The sequence below is a fragment of the Canis lupus genome, chromosome 34, assembly GCF_011100685.1.
Source record: "Canis lupus familiaris isolate Mischka breed German Shepherd chromosome 34, alternate assembly UU_Cfam_GSD_1.0, whole genome shotgun sequence".
In the NCBI taxonomy this organism is placed as follows: domain Eukaryota; kingdom Metazoa; phylum Chordata; class Mammalia; order Carnivora; family Canidae; genus Canis; species Canis lupus.
This window is the reverse complement of record NC_049255.1, coordinates 17711366-17735377: the sequence shown is the minus strand read 5'-3', so window position 1 is coordinate 17735377 and position 24012 is coordinate 17711366. Positions and strand designations below refer to the sequence as shown.

Below are 24012 nucleotides of genomic sequence, written 5' to 3'. Positions count from 1 at the left end.
GTGCTGCCTTTGGCCCAGGGCTTGATCCTGGAGACCCGGGATCGAATCCCACATCGAGCTCCCTGCATGGAGCCTGCTTCTCCTTCTGCCTGTGTCTCTGCCTCTCTCTCTCGCTCTCTCTCTCTCTGTTTTTCATGAATAAATAAAATCTTAAAAAAAAAGGTGGCTACTCTATTATAGACAAGGCTGATAGTTGAGGGAGGTAAGAAAGGATGGGATCCAGGGGCATATTAGGGTCTGGTACTCACCCCCTGGGCCCCAGATCTTGGATTTATCACAGCAGAAAAACTTTTTCCCTGCAAACTCAGAAGCACCCAGAGCTATGGGAGCTCCGTGGGAATGGATGCTAACACGTTCACATACTCCAATAGGATTCCACCTGCCTGGACAGTATTGACTCAGGAACCAGGTAAGCCACGTCTGATGGTGGAGGACAGCAGTGGCTCTGGCTGGGAAGGACCCAAAAACAGAGAAGAAGAGAAGGGCTGGTGGAGGAAAGAGGTATTTTTTATTGACTCAGAAAGTAAATAAGTACTTATTGCTCACTTTCTATGGACTAAGTTCCATAGACGCTGTAGCGAACAAAACAGCCGTGGTCTCTCTACCCACAAAACTGAGCCCAGTTGGAGAGCGATGAAAGGAGCTCAAGGAAGACCTTTCAGTGGCTACATGCTGGCTGGGATGGAGCAGGGAGGAAATGAGGTGTGGGGCCTGTGCACAGTGCTTGCCATGATCTGTAGGAGGGGATCAGAGTCGGGGTGGTGGCCAAGGATCCAGGCTATGCTGTGGTGGAAAGGACATGGGCGTGCGTCAGACAGACAGACGCCGCTCTACCGCTTAGCAGCTAATGTACTCTGGACAAATGAGCATTCTGGGCCTTCGGTTCCCTTCTCTGTAAGATGAGAATAATAGTACCTGCCTCGCAGGGTTTGCGGTGACCATTAAATTAGGTGACACACCTAGAAATCCTGGCTCTCGGTAAGTGTTCAATAGTTGGGGCTGTTAATAAGAACAGGAACAACACGGTGAACCTAGGAGATACTTTGCAGGAATAAATAAGGAGACTTGGGAAAGAGTACAGCTAACACCTGGACAACTGCGATGTGATTGGGTATCTTCTGGGGTCAGAACTGGAATTCCCTGCTGGGAAAGAAGGCTTGGACAAGGGTGGGATGGGGTGTCTGGTCCCAGCGACAGAGAACGCTGAAGTCGCCTCAAATCAGGATATACAGTGCAGGTCAGGAAAAATGCAGTTGAGCTCAGTCTCTGGGTTAGATGTTACCACCTTCATTTTCTCCTGGCGTCCCTCAGACAGCAGCTGGAAAGGATCCCCTCTAGGACCCCAGAGCCAGGGCCAGCATTGGTCCAGGTGGTCCCGGGGCCAGGTGAGACTCTGGGAGAAAGATCCTGGACCCAGAGTGGGAACAGAGCACGACGGCTGCTCAGGGAACATCTTTCCTTTCATACACTGAACAAAATCCTCAGTAAACACGTTACCTTCTTTTTGCTTTTAAGTGGCAGGCCCTTTGTAAGAAAGGGGCTTACAGGACTGGAGGGGGGTGGATGGGAACAAAGGAAACACTCCCACCAACTCTCTCTTGCCAGGAATGAGCTGAAAATCTTGGAGACGTCTTTGAGCCAAAATTCTCAGGAAGACCCAGACGACTGCCCGTCAGGTGAGAAAATGTACGCAAAATATAACGCGCGAAGTCCTGAACCAGAAAATCAGCCAGCAAGCCTGCATCCAGCTATGTCTTAATGAGGCAAACTCCAAAGAAGTTTTTGCTTTAATCTGGCATTTGAAACGAAACGCTGCTAAGAAGCCCCCACCTCACCCACCCCACCCTTATGGGTTGCCATGACTACCCAAGTTCTTAGAACATGAAAGAACTACCTCAGCACTTCCCTCTAAAACAAAAGAAAATTATTCCGGGTTCCTGGGCAGAGAACTCCAAGGAATGGGACCTGTTACTGCAGAGCAGATTCTTTGGAGTTGCTGGCCAGGAACTAGGAGCCCCTGGGGAGGGGGCCTTCAGGAGAGCTGGGGGAGGAAACTAAGGATGACGGGGCCCCCAGTGCTCACCCCAGCTTGCAGAGCTATACTCGGCCGTCAGTGCTGGCTCCCTCCCCTCAGCTGGGCCTCATTTGCCCCTGCAATGAAGCACATTAAAAGAAAACACATCCTCTCTCCAGATGGGAAAGGCAGGAGTTTGGATGGGAGCAGGTCTCAGCTCGGGAGACCCCAGGGCGGCAGCAAAGGGGATCTTCTCTTGCTCTCTACACTGCTTTGCTCCCAGAACAGGTGAAGTGAGGCCAACCCTGTGGCGTCCTGACCCTGCAAAGCCCCCTTAAAAGCTTAAGGTCCTACTAACAAGGGCCAAACGAAACCATCCCCTGAATCCAGAAAGCAAAGCCCACGAGGCGATAGCTGGACAGCCAGACTGCTCCCTTCCCTGCCCCAGCTTCAAGTGAAAAACCAGGGCATTGCCCTGACACTCCCTCTTTCTCAACCACCACATCTGATTCTGCATCACGTTTTGGGTCTACTTCCTAAAAGTTTCTCAAAATCCATCCACTTCTTTTTCTCTCCACTGCCACTGTGTTGGTTCAGGCTCACGGTCTCTGGTCCGAAGTGAGGCCTCCAGACCATCTGCTCACCAGGGGCAGAGTGGCCATTTTATTTTTTTTTTTATTTTTTTTTTTTTTAATTTTTTTTTTGTTTTTTTTTTATTTATGATAGTCACAGAGAGAGAGAGAGAGAGAGAGAGGCAGAGACATAGGCCGAGGGAGAAGCAGGCTCCATGCACCGGGAGCCCGATGTGGGATTCGATCCCGGGTCTCCAGGATCGCGCCCTGGGCCAAAGGCAGGCGCCAAACCTCTGCGCCACCCAGGGATCCCCAGAGTGGCCATTTTAAACCCCAAATCTAATCACATCACCTCCTGCCTAAATTCTTTAGCGAGCCCCTTGCCTTTGGGTTAAATTTCCAAATGTTCAGAAGGGCCCCTTCCACCACGCCCTAGCTTTCAAGAACACATTTCCCCACCAGGCAGCCTCTCCCCCACCTCTGGGACTTCACAAACGCTTCCCTACTTGGGGATGCCTGCCCTAGGCCAGCATGCTGAAGGTCCTCGGCTTGCCTCTCAGATGCACTCCCGTCCTGCTCAGGGCCCCACACTGCCTTGTAGGATTGCATCCACAAACCCCAGTGCTCTCTGGCTTCTGCTTGAGTTTTGCCAATAGAGAGCACCAGCGGAGATTCAAGGAGAGGAAAGAGTGAGGACAGGGTATTTAATCCTTCTCTGTAAGGTGAGGTTGTATCAGGCTGGCTGGTCCAAGATAGGAGGTCCCTCCTGTCAAGGTGGCCTGTACTACACTTTCCTCCCAGAGTACAAAATCCCCCACCCCTCCCCACTTCCTCTGGCCTAAAGGTGGTGATAGCTCTGCGGCTACTGGCCCTAGGTGTCTGTGGGGTCTGTGGTGTTCTTCTGTCCCCTCCCTACACCTTTGCAAATAACCCCTTTGTACACAAACCTTTCTCAAATTATCCGAACTTGAGTATATCATCATTCCCTGTTGGGATCCTAATATATTTTGGTCTCTGCTAAATCATAACCTTCCCTTGGGACTAAGCATAGTTGACACCTCCTCCAGGAAGGCTTCCCTTTTCTCCCCAGTCTGGGTCAGACTTGGGTTCCCAGAGCCTTTATGTGTTCCTTTGTCACCACTCTTTCCACACTTTATTGCAAAAGTCAGTCCTTTGTCCTAAATCTGAGTCTCTGGAGGGTGGGGACCATGTGTTGTTGCTCATTCCTGCACCCCAGCAGCTGGCACAAAACAAGAGCCCAGAAAATATTTGCTGAATGAAAAAGAAGAAGCTCTGAGTGAGACCCTGCCAAAGATCCGTAAGAAACAGAGCAGTCCTTTGCCGGAGCTGGTATCCCACCCCCCCAACCCCACCCCACCCCAGAGTCAGATCACAGACCAAAGGGCCCAAAGAAAGGCTGTTATTTACAAAACACCCACCTCTAGGGCCTGGAACCCATGCCAAGGAATATGGAGAAAGAGTGAGAAGGATGTGTTGGTTCCTATTGCTTCCTTGGGGGTGGGGGGAGTAGCCAGCCTCCCTCAGCCCCAGGGAGACAATAGAAGTGTCCATCCTTGAGCTGGGAACCCTTTGACCCTAGTGTCAACCCCTGGAAAACTCACATCAATTTCTGAGATAAGGGGCGCCTAGAGTGGCTCAGTTGGCTGAGCATCTGCCTTTGGCCCAGGTCATGATCTCAGGGTCCTGGGATCCAGCCCAGCGTGGGCTCCCTGCTTGGTGAGGAGTCTGCTTCTCTCTCTCCCTCTCCCTCTGTGCTCTCTCTCTCTCTCTCTCTCTCAAACAAATAAAATCTTAAAAAAAAAAAAGTACTGAAATAAATTATTAAAAGTCCAGGGGCTATTCTGAAGGACCCAGCACCACTCTCCCAAAACACAATCAAGTGCTCATCCCTTCATTCACACCACAGAGTTTATTAGTGGTCTGCTCTTTGCAAAACACCTCCCTTTGATTTACTCTACTGAGCTTCTACCCGAAAGAGAAAAGTCATTTTTTTCCTCCAGTCTGAGTCCCTGCTGAGCCCTGTAAGAGGCCTCACAGGGCCAGAGGATGGGCTTTCAGGTAGAAAGGCCCTGAGCACAGGAACAAATCAAGGGAGAGATGGGCAGACCTAGTGGGTAGAGGGCTCTAGAATCCTGGCTATCCCCCCGCCCCCCGTTTTCCAGATAGGTGACCTTGGGCAACTTACCTCATGGCTCTGTGACTTAGTTTCCTCCTGTGCACAATGGTGGTCATCATAGGAACAAAGCTATTCACAGAGCTATTGTGAAAATTAGATAAAACACTCTCTAGGAGGCTGCCTTGTGCAGGGAGGCCCATTCCCAGCACACCCGATGTTCCCTTCTTATGGCAAATATTTTATAGCAAATGAGACCACCTTCACTCTCCTGAAATGAAAGTGAGAGATAATATAACCCACCTACACAGATAATTTTTAAAAGAATCAATATACTGCTATAACTATAGGATACAGAACTAAAGGAAAGTAATTTAGAATAAAATTATATGCATTTTATTTTATTTTATTTTAAAGATTTTATTTATTTATTCATGGGAGACAGAGAGAGAGGCAGAGACACAGGCAGAGGGAGAAGCAGGCTCCATACAGGGACCCCGATGCGGGACTCCATCCCAGGACTCCAAGATCATGCCCTGGGCCGAAGGCAGGCGCTAAGCCACTGAGCCACCCAGGGATCCCCTAAAATTATATGCATTTTAATCTGTAAATGTTTGAGTATAACTACACTAGAAGATATAAGACGATTATACCCATTTATAATGAATAAATTTGAATTTAAGAGAAGTAAAAAATATTGACTAGAACATTATGGGTACTTCTTGATATTTGATGTTCTGAAACAAGTCTAAATAGTACTATATATTCATACAGATATGTATGAATGCAGATGAACAGAGGTGTGTTATTTTGGCAACTCAAATACCATGAGCATTTGGCTGTTGCTATTGTGCTTTCCTGAAATGGTGAACAACTCCTAGTAAACATAAAACACAGTATTCTCTTGATTTATATGATGCTAGCATTTATGAAAAATGCAGTGTATATTAAAATTACAAAAAGTACTTTGTTGTTTACATACAAAATGGAATTACATTCTAGGCTCAGGCCAATGTAAAGAGAGTTTCTATCTATATGAATGTCCAGTGGAGCATTCAAATGTCATGTGAAGTGCAGGACAAATCTTCATTATACAAAACTGGCCAACCTAAGGCAAGAAGTCAGGTTCCCTCTACCCTCCCCAAGTTAGTACACCGTTAACATAAACAGACCATGCGTTTCTAAAATGCCTCTAGGGGGCAGCACTGACTCCACTGGGCCTCACTGGGCCAGAGTTTATGGGGTGATCCAACTGATAAGGAACAAAGAATGATAGGCCATACAACCTCCAGGAACACAAACCAGACAGACAGCATTAGGTAAGTCTATGAGCACATCGCACGCTGGCTCCAGTGTTTTGTTGTGTCCTGCTACATTTGTGTTTTGTTGGGGTTTTAGGCTAAGGCCATTCCACAGTGCATAGGGGCAAGGTCTGTCTGGGGCATAAAGAAGAAATCAGCACCAAAATAGGCAGAGTTACATCACCTGGCCTTGCAGGTAGAGAAAAAGTCTCAGCAAACGGCTAGACACTTGTATTTTCCTCCCTCTTGACAACTATTGGGACCTCTTTGAAAATTGTATCATCAGCACTCTGTAAATATCCCCTGGTTTGCTCACCTATGGCTCCATCGTGAATCAACACCACAGAGTATTTCACAGTGTTGTGACATTATGCCTCTCGACTGAAAGTATCTTAAGAAAGAAAAAAAAGAACCTACAGTGTCTTTTGTGGTTGGATATAACCACACTTTGTATCTGTGGTTGGATATAAACCACACTTCTAGCAGTCAAGGTAGTTAGGGGAGCTGCTGTGTGTCCACTCCAGTCCTTCCTGCATGCAGCCTTGGTGATCAAGAAAACCTTACTTGAATCCAAAGTCCCATTTCCCACAAAAGGAATGACACAATCGTGTCAATCCTCCCAGGAAGAGGCAGCTCCTCAGACGGGAATCGAAATTCAGAGGGTGGCACCAGGCAGAAGGGGAACTCTCATCTCCTTGGCTTCATTCTCTTAGTGGATCCATCTGAACATTCAAACAGCCAGCTGTCCAGGCTTCTGCCCCAAGGCCAGGGTTGCTGTGATGGTAAGTGACCACATGGAGGCAGCCCCCTCACTAGGAGGAGGCAGGCTCTGAGCCCTCAGGATCAAGTCATATCTTGTAAATGAGATTCTATGAAGTCATGTCACTTTCTCTGTTTATTTCTCTTTTGTTATCCCCAGTTTGCAATAAAGGCTGGTCTGAAGGATCCAGCCTGGTCTTGGCTTCCGTGTGTATATGTGTGTGTGTGTGTATCAGAGGGTGGGGACACTGACTAGTGTCAGTGATGAGTGAGAAACCCCAAGGGAAAATTCTAGTCACCTCTCTCTACTGAGATTCTCCCTTCATTGCTAAGCTTGGAGGAGTTGGTTTCAATTAATTAGAAAAGGTGGTGACTCTTCCCACAGGGTCTGGTGGAACCAGGTGAGACCTAGAAGGGGACTCAAGCCCACGGGCTAAGCCCACAGTCAGGTTATCAGAACTAGAGAGTGAGATGAGATGAAGGCCAATCTTGTAGCAAAGAGCCTCAATGTTAGGACATCCTGTGGGCTGTATTGAGCACACTTGTATCTATTTTACCAGAACAGAGTAGGTCCGCCAATAGTTGGTGGGGGTAACCCTGCCTTTAGGAGAGAGTGGCTCCAGCCATGGATAAAATGGATCCACTGAAGCTGGGAACCAAGCAGCCTTGCCATGTGTCACCTATATGTGTTTTGGGAGAGAAAGAAAGGCCCAAGAGAAAAAAAAGAAACACATAAGCAAATAAACAAAATAGAAATAAACCTAAAGGTATCTTCTCAAGATTCTCTTCACCTCCCACTCTCCTCAGGAGTCAAAACCATGGTGGTCCCAGGAAGCCTCTAGAGGCAGGAGGTATCAGGGAGGGGCCTGGGGTGGCTCTGTTTTTCTGAAGAGAAATTGCCAACATCATGTCTAAATGTCCAGAGGAATGTGACTCTCAGGGTGATAGAGATCTGAGAATCGGGGCTGCTCGAATTCAGCAAGCAGCAGCCTCCAGAACATCCGTGACATCTCCACCATCTGGCCTTCTGCTCCAAAGCGAACCCCCCAACTTGAGGCACATTTTGGGAAAGAGCCAGAATGAGAGACCACTAAGTATGAATACAGATCTCACAAAGCCAGCGCACTCGGCCGATGGTTCTTAGGCCCGCTCGCAAGATAGAATCACCTGCAGAGCTTTTTAAGCACACACAGGCCTGGGCCCCACCACCAGAGATGCTGATTTAATTGGTCTGTGGTAGGACCCAGGCATGGATATGCTTTAAAAGCTCTCCAGGTGATTCTAATGTGCAGTTAGACTTGGGAACCACCACATTATACAACAGGAGAGGCCCTCAGGCCCTCACTCAGATCCCAGTTACTCTTAATTTATATACACTTCTAACAATCCAGTTGTCTGGTTTCCTAGCTGGTGTAAGATGAAGAGGCATATTTAGAAGGGGAGAGAAAGGCTGCTAATGAAACAACACTAAAAGCAGCAAGACATAACAAATGAGAGTCTGATCACAAGTGTAAAGATAGAAAACCTATAAAAAGCAAACATAGCACTCAACCCCTCCCCTCTCCAGCATATCCTATTTACAGTAAGGGCCTCAGGGGATCATGAGATGAAGGGGGGGGGAGTGCCATGCGAAGGGCAAGTGATGCACATTGCCTGTCTGTGATATGTAAGGCATATGTTGACAGTTGCTACAAACATTACTTCATTGAATTCTCATCACAGCCTTATGAGATAAGTATTATGACCCCATTTTACAGATGAAGAAACCGAGACTCAAGGAGGATTATGAGCTGGCACAAAGTTGCCCAAGCATGGAGATGCAGTGCTGGGATTTAAATGTCAAATTTGGCCACTTTGACTCAAAAGCCCACATATGTTGGAAAGTGCCATATCTGCCTACTTAGTATGATAACTGATTATTTCTAATGATGACCCAAAGCCTAGAGCTGGAATAGCCTGAGTATCCAGCTGTTTAAGATGTTCATTTTAGGAATAGTTATACACACACACACAAATATATGCTTCTTAACAGTGATGAAAGAACAGGGTATCCATTTGGGAAATAAATAAATAAAGAATACAAGTTATTTCCCAGCTCACACCATTCATCAAAATTAATACCAGATGGATAAAGATGGAACTGAAACCATAAAGGTACTAGAAGAAAATAATAAGTGAATATTTTATAATCTTAGGATGGGGAAGAACTTTCTAAATATGTCAACAAAAGCAGAAACCATAGAGGAAAAGATTGATAGATTTGACTACATAAAAAATTAAAAACTTCTGTACATCAAAAACCACCATAAATTGAAAAAATATTCAACCTCACTAGCATTCAAAGAAAGCAAATTAAAACAGCAATGAGAGACCTTTTTTTCTTGTTTGCTGATCAGATTGGCAATGATTAAAAAGAATGATAATACCGAGAGTTGGCATGGGTGAGGGGAAATCGGCACTTATACATTGTTGGAGGGAGTGTAAATTGGTACAATCTTTCTAGAAGGCACTTTGGCAATATGTATGATAAAAGCCTAAGAAGGCACATACCTTTTGACCCAGTAATTCCATGTATAAAATTTATCCAAGGGAAAGAATTGATCCACTAAACACATATAAAATGTGTGCAAGGATTTTATTCACTGAGGCGCTTCATGGAATTTGAAAAATTGGAAGCAGCCTTGATGTTTAGCAAAAATGAATTTGTCAAAGTATTTTATACACATAAGAAGCAATACTGTGCAGCTACTGAAAATGATGTTATATACATAAATAGGCCAATTGAACAGAAACAGACACAAATATATGAAAATTTGATATATGATAAATATCAAATCTGTGAGGCAAAGACAGACTTTTTAATAAGTAGTGCTTAGCTAACTGGAAAAAGATAAAGATTGGGCCAGTATTTCACATAGTACCCCAGGATAAGCATCAGCTAGATCAAAGATTTAAATGCACAAAATAAAACTATAAAATTACCAGAAGATTTTTAAAAAATATTTTATTTACTTATTCACGAGAGGGAGGTGGGCAGAGATACAGGCAGAGGGAGAAGCAGGCTCCATGTGGGGAGCCTAACGTGGGACTTGATCCCAGGCCTCCAGGATCACGCCGTGGGCCGAAAGCAGTGCTAAACCACTGAGCCACCCAGGCTGCCCAAAATTACCAGAAGATTGAGTCACTATGTTGTACATCTGAAAATAATGTAACACTGTGTATCATCTATACTCAAATTTTTAAAAGTTATTTTTAAAAATTTCTGAAAATTAATATAACTCCTTTATAATCTTATAGCAAAGACCTTAATTGATTAAAAATCCAGAAATCATGAAATAAAAGACTGATAAGTAACAGCTATATAGAAGTCTTAAAACTCCCGTATGATAAAAGCACCATAATTTAAAAAAAAAAAACAAAAAACAAAACAAAAAACAGTAAATAGCTAACCGGAGGGAAAAAATCACAAGTCACTTCACAAAGGGTCAATCACTGTAATACATAATTTATTTCTGTAAATCAAGGAGACCAATAACAAAATAGAAAAGTTAACTGTTTTCAGGGGGAGTAAAAAGCAAAAACGGATGGCCTTTAAGCACATAAAAGAATATTCAACTTCACTAATAAGAAGAGTGCAAATTATAGTTGCAATGATATACCCATTTTTCACCTATCTGATTTGTACATATCTAAAATACCCTTGACAGTAGGAAGTTGTAGGGAAATAGGCATCCTCATATAATTCTGGTAGGAATACAAAATGGTATACCCCTATGAAGGCCAATTTGGCATCTTCCATTAATACTATTAATAAATTTACCCCTTGACTCATCAACCTCACCTTTAGAATTTTTCCTGCACATATATTAGCACACATACAGAAATCATATTTGCATGTATTATAGCATTGTTTGTAATACTAAAAGTTTGAAAATAACCACAATGCCCAATTATATGAAATTGATTAGATATCATGGTCCATCTACACCATGATATACCAGGAACTCTCTACATAGTGGTAAGAAAAAGTCTCCACTATATACTATTAGGTTTGATTTTTTTTTTTAGGTGCCTAATAATGTATATGGTGTGCTAACTTCTGTGTAAGAAAGGATGGAGTATAATTGCATTTGCTTGTATTTTCAAAAAGGAACATTATAAGTATTAAAAGCAGTGACCTACTGGAGGGGAAAAGCAGAAAACCAGGTGAAAGAGAAATGGGGATTAAGGAGTGCACTTGTCGTGATGAGCACCAGCTGATCTATGGAATTGTTGAATCACTATATTGTACACCTGAAACTAATAAAATCCTATGTTTAAAGAAAGAAAACCAGGTGAAGCAGGACATGCATGGAAGCAAGAATTCTCAGTGTCTACTTTTTTTATATTATTTTGATTTTTGAACTATGTAAAGGTGCTTACTTTTTTAATTAAGTAATCTCTATGCCCAATGTGGGGCTCAAACTCATGACCCTAAGAGTCACAGGCTGTAGCGACTGAGCTAGCCAGGTGCCCCAAGTATTATCTTTTTTTTTTTTAAGATTTTATATATTTATTCATGATAGACACACACACACACACACAGAGGCAGAGACACAGGCAGAGGGAGAAGCTGGCTCCATGCAGGGAGCCCCACGTGGGACTCGATCCCTGGTCTCTAGGATCATGCCCTGGGCCAAAGGCAGGCGCTAAACCACTACACCACCCAGAGATCCCCAGTATTGCCTATTTTTAAAATAAAATTAATTTAATCTATGATGATTCAGATGCATTTGTGTTGACATGAAAGATTTTCAAAATGGATTTAGTTCATAAAGTAGGTCACAGAAATAGATATAGAAGAGTTTTGTTTTTTTAAAAATCATATCTATATGGTCTTTTTTTTAATTTTTAAAGATTTCATTTATTAATTCATGAGAGATACGGAGAGAGAGGCAGAGACATAGGCAGAGGGAGAAGCAGGCTCCCTGCATGGAGCCTGATGTGGGACTCAATCCCAGGACCCCAGGATCACGACTTGAGCCGAAGGCAGACACTCAACCACTGAGCCACCCAGGTGCCCTATATGGTCATTTTCTTATATATATTGGCAAGTAGGAAAACCTAGAAAGATACATTCTAAAATATTAAGAGTAGTTATCTCCAATGGGAGGATTTAGGGTTACTTAGTTTTAATTATTTTTCTTTTTATCTGTGTTTTTAAACTTTGGTACAATGACTATGTTTTATTTCTATAATCACAAAATAAAGAGAAAAATGCTTGCCTTAAATAAGTCTCAAGGAAAAATAAATAACCCAGGAAAAATTTGCAAAATGACAAAAAAATTTAATATCTTGAGTATTTAAAGAATTCTCTCAAAAATAATAAAAAATGAATGCTGCAGAAAAAATTCAAATGAGGAACCACAAGACAAAGCAATATTTGTGTACTTACACAGTGTATTATTAGAAAGCAATAAAATAATATTAGACACTGTCAAATGACAAGCATAATCATCATATAGTAAGAAGGAAGAGCAGGTTGGCAAATAGTGTTATTTTCATAGAATATATTTATACCAGACTTACAGACTTTACTGGGTGCATGTATTTGGGTACAGATATAAATATGTGCATGGAATAAAATCTGTAAGGATAGGCTCTGAAAGGTAAAGAGGTATGATTTCTGAATGGCAGGAAGACAGGTGCTTACATTTTTAGCCACAAGTAACTTCATCACATTGTGCTTAATAAAGAAAAACTGTTAAATAAAATAATTTTTAAAAAAATAAAGAAAAACTGAAAACAATCTGAGTAGGTAACATTAGCCTTTAAAGGTAACAGGGAGGGGCACCTGGGTGGCTCAGTGGTTGAGCATCCGCCTTCTGCTCAGGGCGTGATCTGGGGTCCTGTGACCAAGTCCCGCATCAGGCTCATGCAGGGAGCCTGCTTCTCCCTCTGCCTGTGTCTCTGCCTCTCTCTCTGTGTCTCTCAAGAATAAATAAATAAAATCTTTAAAAAACTAAAGGTAACAGGGAGTCTGAGTAGTATTTTCAATCACAAACCATTATGTTACAGAAAAATATTAGTGTGAAAGATGTACAGTATACATCTATCATATATAAAGCAGTATAGGGATCCCTGGGTGGTTCAGCGGTTTAGCGCCTGCCTTTGGCCCAGGGCGTGACCCTGGAGACCCAGGATCGAGTCCCGCATCAGGCTCCCTGCATGGAGCCTGCTTCTCCCTCTGCCTGTGTCTCTGCCTCTCTCTCTCTCTCTATGTCTATCATGAATAAATTTAAAAATCTTAAAAAAAATATAAAGCAGTATAAACTAAATAACTCCATTTAAAAAATTAAAATGTATACCCTTAGAAAAATGGGAGGAGGATACACACCAAGGTAATTGTTAACTGTGGTTACCCCTGAGTAGTGGAATTAGAGGAATTTTTTGTTTTACTCTTTTAGATGTTCAAGGTTTTTTCAATGCTGTACAATAAAGAATCCCTTTTAAAATTAGAAAAAAATAGACCACTAAGAAACTTTTAATGCTTAAAAAAAAATGCTTTAAAAGACAAATTCCAAACTATCTAAAAAATGTCACCCCTCCAAGAGGAGAGGGGGCAGTTAATTATAAATCTGCTGGGCTGGAAGGCAGCTGGCAGGCAGTGTGCTGGGTGACCTGACCAGGGCACGAAGGGCCTCTGTGAGGAGCTGACCCTGGCCCAGGCCCTCCTTTGGTTGCTTCTGCTACCGCCTCGCCGGCCATCCTAGAGCAACCGCTGAGCCCCTCAAGACGAAGGAGCGTGTTGGGGTGGGGGGTAGGTGTGTTGTAGGGGATGGGCATTATCTCAGCTGGGCCCCTCCAGATAAGCCAAGGCAGAGATGCGGGCCCTGAGGCCCCGGGCAGCCCCTTGGGCCCTTCATGTCTCCTGAGAGTTTACCTCAACATTCTCTTTAGGGGACTCCTGCCCTCAGTCCCTGCCCTGTCCAATCTTACTTCCAAGCCCTGCCACCCTTCTTAAGACACAGCTGATTATTTTATTTCTGAAGTCAAAACATTTTATCCAAAGTCAGTACTCCTCAAACTTTCCCGCTGAAGTTCACCAACAGCAGACAAAAGAAATGCCTTCAGCTCCCCCAGGGGACCGCGCAGCCCCAAGCTCCTGCCAGCACACCCAAGTGCTCTTTGAAGGCTTCTGTTTTCTCTTAAAAATGCATGAGAATTTTACATTCTACTCCATGATATATCTGAATTTCCTTTAATAGGAAGATGTTTAAAATTATTCACCTCAAGGAAAATTGATGCTCCTGAAGGAAATACTGTGTTTACCGGGAGGCTCAAGTATCCTGCGTGGAGAAGTCCCTGCAGCCTGACATCCCAACTCCTGCCAGGCAAGGCTCTCTACCACCCGATCCCCACAGGCCTCTCTGCCTTCTTCCCGTTGCTCCTCTGCACTGTCCCCAGTCACCGAGCCACCTGCACGGAAATGTCAGCTCCTGAAATGCCAGCTTCTTCCCAGCCTCCTGCTTCCTGCGCAACCCAGCTCTGTGTGCTGACAAACCACCCTCCCAAGGGGAGCCCAACACCACCTTCCGCATGAAGCTCCTCTGATGGCTCCTGATGGGTTCGCTCCTGACAGATACGACGTGAGAGATCCCATGATGCCCTGGAAACAGCCTGTGCTTCGGGACCGGGAGGCTGGGGTTCAAATCCCGCCTCCAGCTCTCGACACTAGACAAACTACCTAATTCCTCTCTTCGATCTCATTTGTAAAATGGGGAATAATCATGCTTCTCTTGCGGGGATTAAATCACATTCAAACAACCGTGTCCTACCCAGCGCATGGCCCCCTTCCCTCCCCCCAGCTCCTCTAGCAGGTTATTTATGTCACTCCTGCGAAGAACGGAACGTACATTTACACATGCTTTTTTATAATGGTTTCTCCCCCCAAATTGATCAGTGGCTCCCCATGTCCCCGAGAAGCTTCTTGCATTACCCCCTGATCTCATGGCTTGCAAGATTTTGGCTATTAAATCAAACACACTTAGGAAGAGCAGCCTGCTTCTCTGAGTTCTCTATCCTACTAAGCTTTTCTGGATAGAGAGAGCGGTCCCTGCCTTTCCTCTCCTGCCTGACTTTAGGAACCAGGACTTGGGAGCCACCCACGGAGACCATAAACACCTTGAGACTCCAGCTCGGCCTTCACACTTCTCACGGCACCTTACTCAGCGCCTCGCACTTAGAACACACCTAGTAACTGCTTGTGGCATAAACAAGAAGTTTCACACAGATGACAGGCGGAGGGGGAGGAAGCCCTCTCGAAATTAGCCGGTTGGTGTGCAGAAAGGGGTCATTGTTACGGGAGGCAGAGCTGGAGGCGAGCCCTCTCCCCCCACCGGCCCGGAGCAGCACCCCCAATTATACCAGCTGGCATCCAACTTCAGTGGGTGAGCCGATTAAAAAGCGCCCTTGCTTCAGTGTCTGGAAACTCCTGCAAGGAAAGTTTGCGGCCCAAAGTTGGCTTTTGACTAGAGTCTTAATAAGAGGCCTCAGCAGGCTACGGCTAGAGAGACAATGTCACTTAGAGGAGCAGCTTGAAGCGGCAGTTAGGAGAAGAATTATTTTAATGAATACATTTCCTTTCAATTGTATGGGAATATCAAGATCCCATTAGAATAGGGAAGCAATTAGAACTAATAAAGATGAATGCACAGTGCTCCGTGCGTGCGGAATAACAAGCAGCCAACAAAGGGACTCCGGAGAGCCTGCCCTAATCCAAATGAACTGGCGGCCAGCGGAGGGGAAACGGCCCCGTTCAGCTGCTCAAAGCCCGTGGGTCCCGCGCATTCTGATCACGGCCAGCGGATGGTGTGAGTTGGGCCTCGGAGGTGGGGGTTGAGGGCCCCCGCCCTGCTCCCGCCCGGCCTCTCAGGGATGGAGATGGGCTGCTGGAGCCCCTTGGCGACGGCCATTCAGACCGGGGCCCTGGCTCCCGGCCAGCCTCACGCCTGCCCCTCGCACTGGGCCTCATTGTGTCCAGGTGGCAAATGCCTTCTCGCCAACTCTCCTTCGAGGTTTAGAGAGGGGGTGGGACGCTGGAGGAGGGAGAAGGGGGCCCTGTGCACCCCCATCCCTCTCCTCCCGCCGCTGGCCAGGGTCCGCTCCTCCTCTGCGATGGGTGTTACGTTACAGATACTGGTGGGTCACAGGCAGCCTAACACAGAAGCACTGTTGCTTACACAATTGCTCTTCAAACGGTAACAAACAATTTTCATTACCCAAGTCAGATCGAATCATCCGCCCAGCCATCCTGCCTCAATCCCAGCCGCTCCTACAGGACCCGTGGCTTCACGCTCTGCCCATTCTGCTGTGAAAAAAAACAGGCTCCTTTCTCCCCCTGGCCCAGGAATACGGGACAAAGCTCCTCCTCTGATCCCTCCTTTGAGCCGGATCAGCTGCACGGCTGTCAAAACTGTCAGAAGAAATAGTGAAGACACAAGCACCTGTGCAGATCAGGGCACACTCGAATCCGGGGTGACATTACTCAGCATCTCTGTGAAGAAGGCACTCAAGAGTTTGGAGGACTCTATTGCCAAGTTTAGAAGGAATCCAACAAGATAACCCTGGCTCCCCACCAAAGCATTCACTGGCCTTAGAAGGAGTGTCAGGACTTGACATTTCTTTATTTAATCTTTTTTGGCCAGACGGTTTTTTCAACCAGGAATGTGTAAACTCGTTCCAAAATGTCTGCATGAGAGACGAGTCACACTCATTACTGAGATTTTTTTTCTACCACTTATCCTTACCAAAAAAAAAAAAAAAAAGTCTGTAGCATTTTACATTTCTTAATGATAGAGCACTTTAAAAGTATATTTACGTTTATAATCTTACTTAACCTCAAAATAACTCTGTGGGGACAGGCAAAGCAAGGGTTGTCAGGCCTAAAGATGAGGAAACAGTAGCCCCGAGAAGTTAAGTGTCCTGTGCAAGGTCACAGAATGAGTGAGTGAGGAGGGACACCAGAACTCAGGACTTCTGACCTAGTTCAGGGCTTTGTTCTGGGACACACCTTTTCTACGCCCACAGAGTGCTGGACATTTCCAGGATAATTCATCCTGCAATTCTGCTTTTCCAGTGTAACTCCCTTATTCCTCTCCACATATTAAACAGTGCTAAGCACTGTGGGCTTTCAAAGGCTAGTTTAGGTTACAAAAGATCATCCTTCAGGAAGGTTTCAAGGTAATAGTCATCCAAGTATTTGTTTTGCTGCCACCCCCTCACCAACAAAGACATATGCATTTCCTCCCTTTAATAGCTTAGGTTAGGATTGTTTAAAGAGTCGACCTGTCCTGTACAAGCAGCAGGCACAATCAAGAATGATTGTCTAAAAATGATTGTCTAGTTTCCTTAAGTAGAACACTGTAGCATGCAGGAATTGGCAAATGGTAAAAACAAAGCCATTCACCTTTTATGCCTCTCCCTGTCTCTTATATCTAAAGGCCTATTCATTTAGGGTTTTAAAATCTTTTTTTAAATAATCTTAAGATATAATTTGTATATTGTGAGATGTATAGATATTAAGGGAACTGTTTGACAAGTTTTGACAAATACCTATGCCCAAATCAAGACACAGAACATATCCATCACTCCCTTAAAGTTCCTGCATACTCCTTTCCAGTCAATCCCACTCTAGACCTCCACTGTCCTAATTTCTATCCCCATAGATTAGTTTAACCTGTCTTGAACATCCAATTAAACAGGACAGAATCATACTGTATGTAATCTTTTGTATCTTTCTTCTTTCACTCAACATAATGTCTGCCAGACTCATCCCGTATTGTACCAGTAGTTTTTTTCTCTTTCTTTTCTTCTTTTTCTTTCTTTCTTTCTTTCTTTCTTTCTTTCTTTCTTTCTTTCTTTCTTTCTTTCTTTCTTTCTTTCTTCTTTCTTTCTTTCTTTCTTCTTTCTTTCTTTCTTTTTCTTTCTTTCTTCTTTCTTTTTCTTTCTTTCCTTTCTCTTTTTCTTTCTTCTTTCTTTCTTTTTTTGTGCACAGTATTAGTCATTCAGTTTTTAAAATCCAGTCATATTATTGCAAATTCATCCCTCAAAATTCTTTCCATTCAGTGTATCTCCTGTATGCTCCCTCCCATGCATATCTCTTGCATACCTTCTTGGCAATGCTTGAATTGAGAGAAATATATAAATGGGCTGTTTTATCTCTAGCACTGTCCTTCTAGGTAGGAGTGATTCTCTCTACCTTCAGGAGAAACAGATAACCAGGCAGCCCAGCATGAGTACAGTCATGAGTATAGTCTTCAGAATAGAGAGATCTAGGTTCTCGTCACTGGTCCAGCTCTTAACAGATAGCTGTTTTTTTTTTTTTTTTTTTTTATTTATGATAGTCACAGAGAGAGAGAGAGAGAGAGAGGCAGAGACACGGGCAGAGGGAGAAGCAGGCTCCATGCACCAGGAGCCCGAAATGGGATTCGATCCTAGGTCTCCAGGATCGCGCCCTGGGCCAAAGGCAGGCGCCAAACCGCTGCGCCACCCAGGGATCACCAGATAGTTGGTTTGAGACAGGTGATTTCTCTCTCTCTCTTTTTTTTTTAAAGATTTTATTTATTTATTCATGAGAAACAGAGAGAGAGGTAGAGACACAGGCAGGAGAAGCAGGCTGCCTGCAGGGAGCCTGACATGGGACTCAATCCCGGGTCTCCAGGATCATGCCCTGGGCCGAAGGCGGCGCTAAACCACTGAGCCACCCAGGCTGCCTGAGACAGGTGATTTCTGTGACTGTTTTCCCATTTGTAAAATGAGGGTAATAATACCCTCTTAATAGGGATTTGTGAGGACTAAATTATATTGTACACAGAATGTTTGGCACAATGGAAACTAGTAACAGCCTCAAGCTAGACTGTAATAAAAATCCTTCTGCTTCATTCACACACTTTCAGTTTTTATAAGTCATATAGTATAAGTGGATATACATTTTCAGAAGTTTTTAAAGTGAAAAGCTCATGATTACATCTAGAAAAATCTGACTGTCAGATATTTACTTAAAATAAATGTTATTTCCTGTGGTAAAAAAAAAAGCCTTTCGTCATTTATTCAGTGACAATTATATACTGAGTGCTGACTCTGAGAGGTTCTAAAGACAGCCTTGCTTTTAGGATGTTTGGTTTTGGAGAGTAATAGAATAAGCACTTAATTATAATACAAAGCAGAGTATGGTCAATAATAATAATTAACATCTATTAATATAGTGGTTACGAGCATGGTCTTTAGAGTCGTACTATATGCTTCAAATATAGTGATGTTGAGCCATGTGATGTTGAGGAAGTTACTTAACCTCTTTGTGTGTTACTTCACTTATAAAATGGGGATAATAATACCACTTATCTAGCAGGGCTGTTATGACTTAGATATGTAAATACTTAGCACAGTATCAGCACATTAAAATATGCAATAAATAATAGGTAACATTTATTGAACACTCAATATGTGCTGAGTACTGCATTAAGTACTATATATGCATTACTTCATATAATCTCCATACTGTTGTGACTGCTATTATACCCATCCTATTGATAAGGTAACTGAGGGGCAGGGAGTTTAGGTAACTTGCCCAAGATTACACAGCTGGTAAATAGCAAACACCATGGGAAAGGACAGATCTATAAAATGGGGATGATGTTAACAGTGACTTAATGAGAATTAAACAAACAAATACTTGAAAAGTGGTAAGGACCAGGGCCTAGTACATAAGGTCTGTATAAGAGGATGTTAAATAAATGTAAATTGCTATGTTGATTCAGGGATGGCAGTAAAGAACTTCCATGCATGGAGATTAAGGAAGGCTTTGTGTTTATTATTATTATTATTTTTTTAAAGGAAGGCTTTGGAAAGGTGACATTTAGGCTGAGCCCCAAAATGAAAGAGAGGAAGGAGGCAAGAGGGAGGGAAAGTGAGAAGGTGAAAGAGGCAAGAACTGGGGGTATGCAAAGAAGTCATGGGAGTAGTTTGTGACCCCTTTCCTGCCATCACTATTTCTGCCAGCCCTATCCTCCTCTCACCCCTGTAGAATCTGCGATCCTCACCCCCTCATCAACCATCTTGCAATATTTATGCAATAGTATAGGTGCCAGGCACTGTGCTGGTGCGGGGCTACAGCAGTGACCGAGCCAAGCCAAGTCTCCGTTCCTATTCTGCGCTCTAACACGCCTCCAACCTGGATTCCCAGCACTTGGTCGTCCCTACTTGCAGTCCATCCTCCTCCGCACCGCCACGGCCACGGCCACGGCCACAGCCACGGGGGAGGGAGACTGTAAAGATAGGAGATCTGGTCTGGACACTACTCCCAACTCCCAGTAGTGGTTTCCCAGCGTGTTTGGAGCACATGTCCATCTCCCTGGCATCCTTTCCCGCGCTCTGCACCTGAGCCAGGATTATCACTCAAAATCCTGGGTACACAGACTTAAAGTAAGCACTTGTTGATAAGACGTGCCTAAAAACGCCACGCCTATCGCCTGCCGCCTCGCCCGTGGACACACTCCCACTCTGCAGGCCTCGGAGGAGCAAGCGCTGGTTGGCCTCCTGCAGCCCCGGAGCCCAAGACTCCGCGCAGAGCTCACACCTCCCACCGCCCCTGGAGCGACCCCACAGCCGCAGGGCGCCGGAAGGGGCGGGGCCTCGCGCGGCCCGGGGGCCACCATCTTGGCTGAGCTGGCCGGAAGTGGCCCGGCGGCCCGGCGCGCAGGCGCACACGCAGGCTGCGCCGGGGCCGCGCGCGGGTCGGGGGTGCCGGCGGCGTTGCGGCAGCCGTTGCGAGCCCCGAGCGCGGCGGTGCGGCTCAGCGTCCCGAAAGCACGCCTCTGCCCTCTCGCCCGGTCCTCCTCCCGCTCCCCCAGCCTCTGTCCCGCCCCCCCGCCGGGGCTTTGCGCCGCGGCTCGCACACCCCTCGGCCCGTGCACGCCCTCTGCACCTGCCCGCCCGAAGGCATGTTGCAGAAACCCGAGAGCGGGGCCCTCCCAATCCTCCGGGCCGAGGGGGAGAAGGATGGCGGCCGCGACGGTGAGACCCAGGCCCTGGCCGCCTCTCAGGAGGCCGCGAGCCCCCTCCTGCAGGAGACCCCCGGGGAGCATCTCGGCGCCCGCAGGGAGGAGGGGCCTGCAGAGCCCGCCCTCGCCCCGAGAGGCGCCAGGACCTTGGCAGCCAAAGCTTCGGCCCGGCGCAGGGCCTACCGCCGCCTGGACCGGACGGTGGCCGAGCTGGTGCAGTTCCTGCTGGTGAAGGACAAGAAGAAGAGTCCCATCACTCGCTCCGAGATGGTGAAATACGTAATCGGAGACCAGAAGGATCTGTCGCCTGAGATCATCGCAAGGGCCGCAGAGCACCTGCGCCACGTCTTTGGTTTCGAGCTGAAACAGCTTGGCCGCAAGCAGCACACTTACATCCTGATCAACAAACTAAAACCTCTTGAGGAGGAGGAGGAGGAGGAGGATCTGGGAGGAGGTGGCCCCAGATTGGGTCTCCTAATAATGATCTTGGGCCTTATCTACATGAAAGGTAATAGTGCCAGGGAGACACAGGTCTGGGAGATGCTACGTCGGTTGGGGGTGCGTCCCTCCAAGTACCACTTCCTCTTCGGGTACCCGAAGAGGCTTATTATGGAAGATTTTGTGCAGCAGCGATACCTCAGTTACAGGCAGGTGCCTCACAGCAATCCGCCCGAATGTGAATTCTCTTGGGGTCCCCGGAGCAACTTGGAAATCAGCAAGATGAAGGTCCTGGGGTTCGTGGCCAAACTCCATAAGAAAGAACCCCAGCACTGGCCAGTGCAGTACCGTGAGGCCCTGGCAGACGAGGCCGACAGGGCCAGAGCCAAAGCCAGAGCGGAGGCCAGTATGAGGGCCAGAGCCAGGGCCAGAGCCAGGGCCAGGGCCACTGAGACGGCTGGCATCAGCCCCTGGTGAGGGCTGGTGGCAACGTGGCCACCAGGGTCTTGGTGGTCGCGAAAAAGCTACCGTCATAAGTAGCATCATAAGTAGGTTGTTAATTAGAAGTTGTATCTGTGTAACTAGGATTTAGGTTTTGTATCTTGCTATGTTTTGTTACAGTTTACATACTGTTAACATTGATGTTTATAAATGAGATTGGTCACCTTTTTCCGGTAGGATTTTGTTGTAGGGTTTTGCGGGTTTTGTAAAACGAATCGAAGACTTCACGTTTTATTCTGTGATCTTGAACAAATGACGTGGCGTTGTAATGCTGTACATTAATGAGTCGATGGAACTCAGCAGTATGGATCACCTGGTACCACGAGAAGAATAGCTGATTGGTGTCTAGCTTCCCAGTGCTTTTTGTCTATATTGTATAAAGAGAAAAGACTGACCTGTACCTCTATTTGTAGCTATTATAGTATCTCGAGAAAAATGCAAATGTAGTAACTTAGAACTATACCCTGACACACTCAATAAATTAAACATTTGCTGAGTGTCTTTTTTTATGTGGTGTTTGGGGGCATTTGGGGATAGAATGCTGAACAAGATAAAGGTCCTACATTCTGGAACTGGGGATTAAGAAAATCAGAAATTACAGAGCAGCAAGTTGAAGGCTGCAGAGGGACACCTAACCCATCTGGGCTGGTTGGTGAGGCTTGGCTAAAATTACCTTCAGTCAGACTTCAGGGGAAGTGGGGAAGGATGGGGCACGCAGAGGGGAGGGAAAGGAGAAAAAGAAGTTGAGGGAGGGAAGTGGTATTGAAAATAACTGAAGGGCACAGGTGCTTCTCAATAACAGGGGAAGAAGGCTTGATACATAGCAGAGCTGGAAAACACCCTGTCTTTGCCAGTGGCAACTCATTAGAGCACACAGTGATGGTGGCCGTTAGCATTTTGGGCCCTTCCATCCGCCTTCTCAACCTCTACAAGGTCCCCTCTTCTACCAAAGCTGTCAGAGACCAAATACTCTTAACAGTTCTGGAACACTGTGTCCTGTGGGTGGAGGGTATGTACTGACATTCCCTACTACCAAGAAGTTCCACTTCAAGATTTCTCCCCTGGCACGAGGCAGCCTTGGGCCCTCATCCCTGTTTCTACCGGCTGCTTTCTACCTGCCACCTCCCCTCTGGAGGAGACTTGTAAGGCATTGCTCACATTCTTAACCAGCCAGGAAGGGTCATCTACGTGAGCAGTTCAAGCCTCTGCAATGCCTGCCACTTCCACTCTGGGGATACATCCTATAGAAAAGATACATGGAATAATAGGGAAAGTGATAACAAAACCAGAGATGGGTGTAGAGAGGACTGTGAAACTACCCCCTACCCCCGCCCAGCAGCTGCCATTTACAGAAGAGCTGCTTTTCTACTCTTTACTGCCAGTTTTTTCCTGCTTTCAAGCTGTGTTCAAATAACATTTCTGAGTATGTTAAGGTTGGTGTGGAATACAAATAAATACTTTGGGACACAGGCCCAGGGATCCTACAAACCAAACTGAGACCAAAGCTGTAAGCTTATGGGCAAAAAAGTTTACTGATGAATTAAAAGATGACTTCTGGGCAGTTTATAATTCATTATACAAACAGAAATCTTGAGTGTCCACTATATGCCAAGGACTTTGCTAGGTTCCAAAGATTAACATGGGAAGACTAGCTTTACCTTCAAGGAACAATAACTGACAATTTCTCACATTTATATTTTCTCACCAGCAATGTGTGCACCGAGGGTCAGATTACTTGGTGATTTGCCTAAGGTCACTACTAGGTCAGCCAAAGGCAGCACCAGGACTAGAACCCAAGTCCCCAGCTCCTCAATCTAGGTGTGTGTGATTTTAGCACATTGTTCCCCATTCCTGGCCTCCAATATGTTGTATGTGATTTTAGTTATCATGATTCTAAAACACAAGCAGGGCCTGTATAATTATCTCCAGTTAGTACTGCAGTCCTTATGGCAGTGAAATAGTATAGAAATCGTCCCCTGTTTTACATATACCAGATGTGACTCTGCTGAAATTTGAGTGTATTAACACCTAGCAAAGACAGGACTAATAACAGTACCATTTATTAAACATCTACTATAGCCAAAGGCATCCCCTCCCCTCCCACTCTTCACAACCACATTACAAAGTAGGTATTACTAAATACCTCCATTTTATAGATGTTAAAGATAGTAATTTTTATCATTTATTTAAATTTTTAAAAAAGAGTTTATTTGAGAGAGAGCACAAGCAGGGGGAGGGCCAGAAGGAGAGGGAG

At 45.5% G+C, this 24012-nt stretch overlaps 1 protein-coding gene and 1 long non-coding RNA gene across 5 annotated transcripts in view; one reads left to right on the top strand and one right to left on the bottom strand.

Moving 5' to 3' along the window:
- LOC111093862 overlaps positions 1 to 17619 on the bottom strand; it is a 49024-nt gene extending 31405 nt beyond the window's left edge. For all 4 annotated transcript variants that reach the window (XR_005383806.1, XR_005383805.1, XR_005383807.1 and 1 more), the window contains exon 1: positions 16041 to 17619. This is a non-coding gene — a long non-coding RNA (uncharacterized LOC111093862). The remainder of the gene's footprint in view (positions 1 to 16040) is intronic.
- A 2942-nt stretch (positions 17620 to 20561) lies between these two features.
- On the top strand, positions 20562 to 22259 carry MAGEF1 (MAGE family member F1). The gene has a single exon (XM_038583266.1). The coding sequence runs from the start codon at positions 20760 to 20762 to the stop codon at positions 21732 to 21734; it is 975 nt and encodes a 324-aa protein (XP_038439194.1). The 5' UTR covers positions 20562 to 20759; the 3' UTR covers positions 21735 to 22259.
- Positions 22260 to 24012: the final 1753 nt, after the last annotated feature.

Bases quoted from the DNA above. Each gene is read 5' to 3' on its own strand.
- MAGEF1 (XM_038583266.1), top strand. From the start codon at position 20,760: ATGTTGCAGAAACCCGAGAGCGGGGCCCTCCCAATCCTCCGGGCCGAG.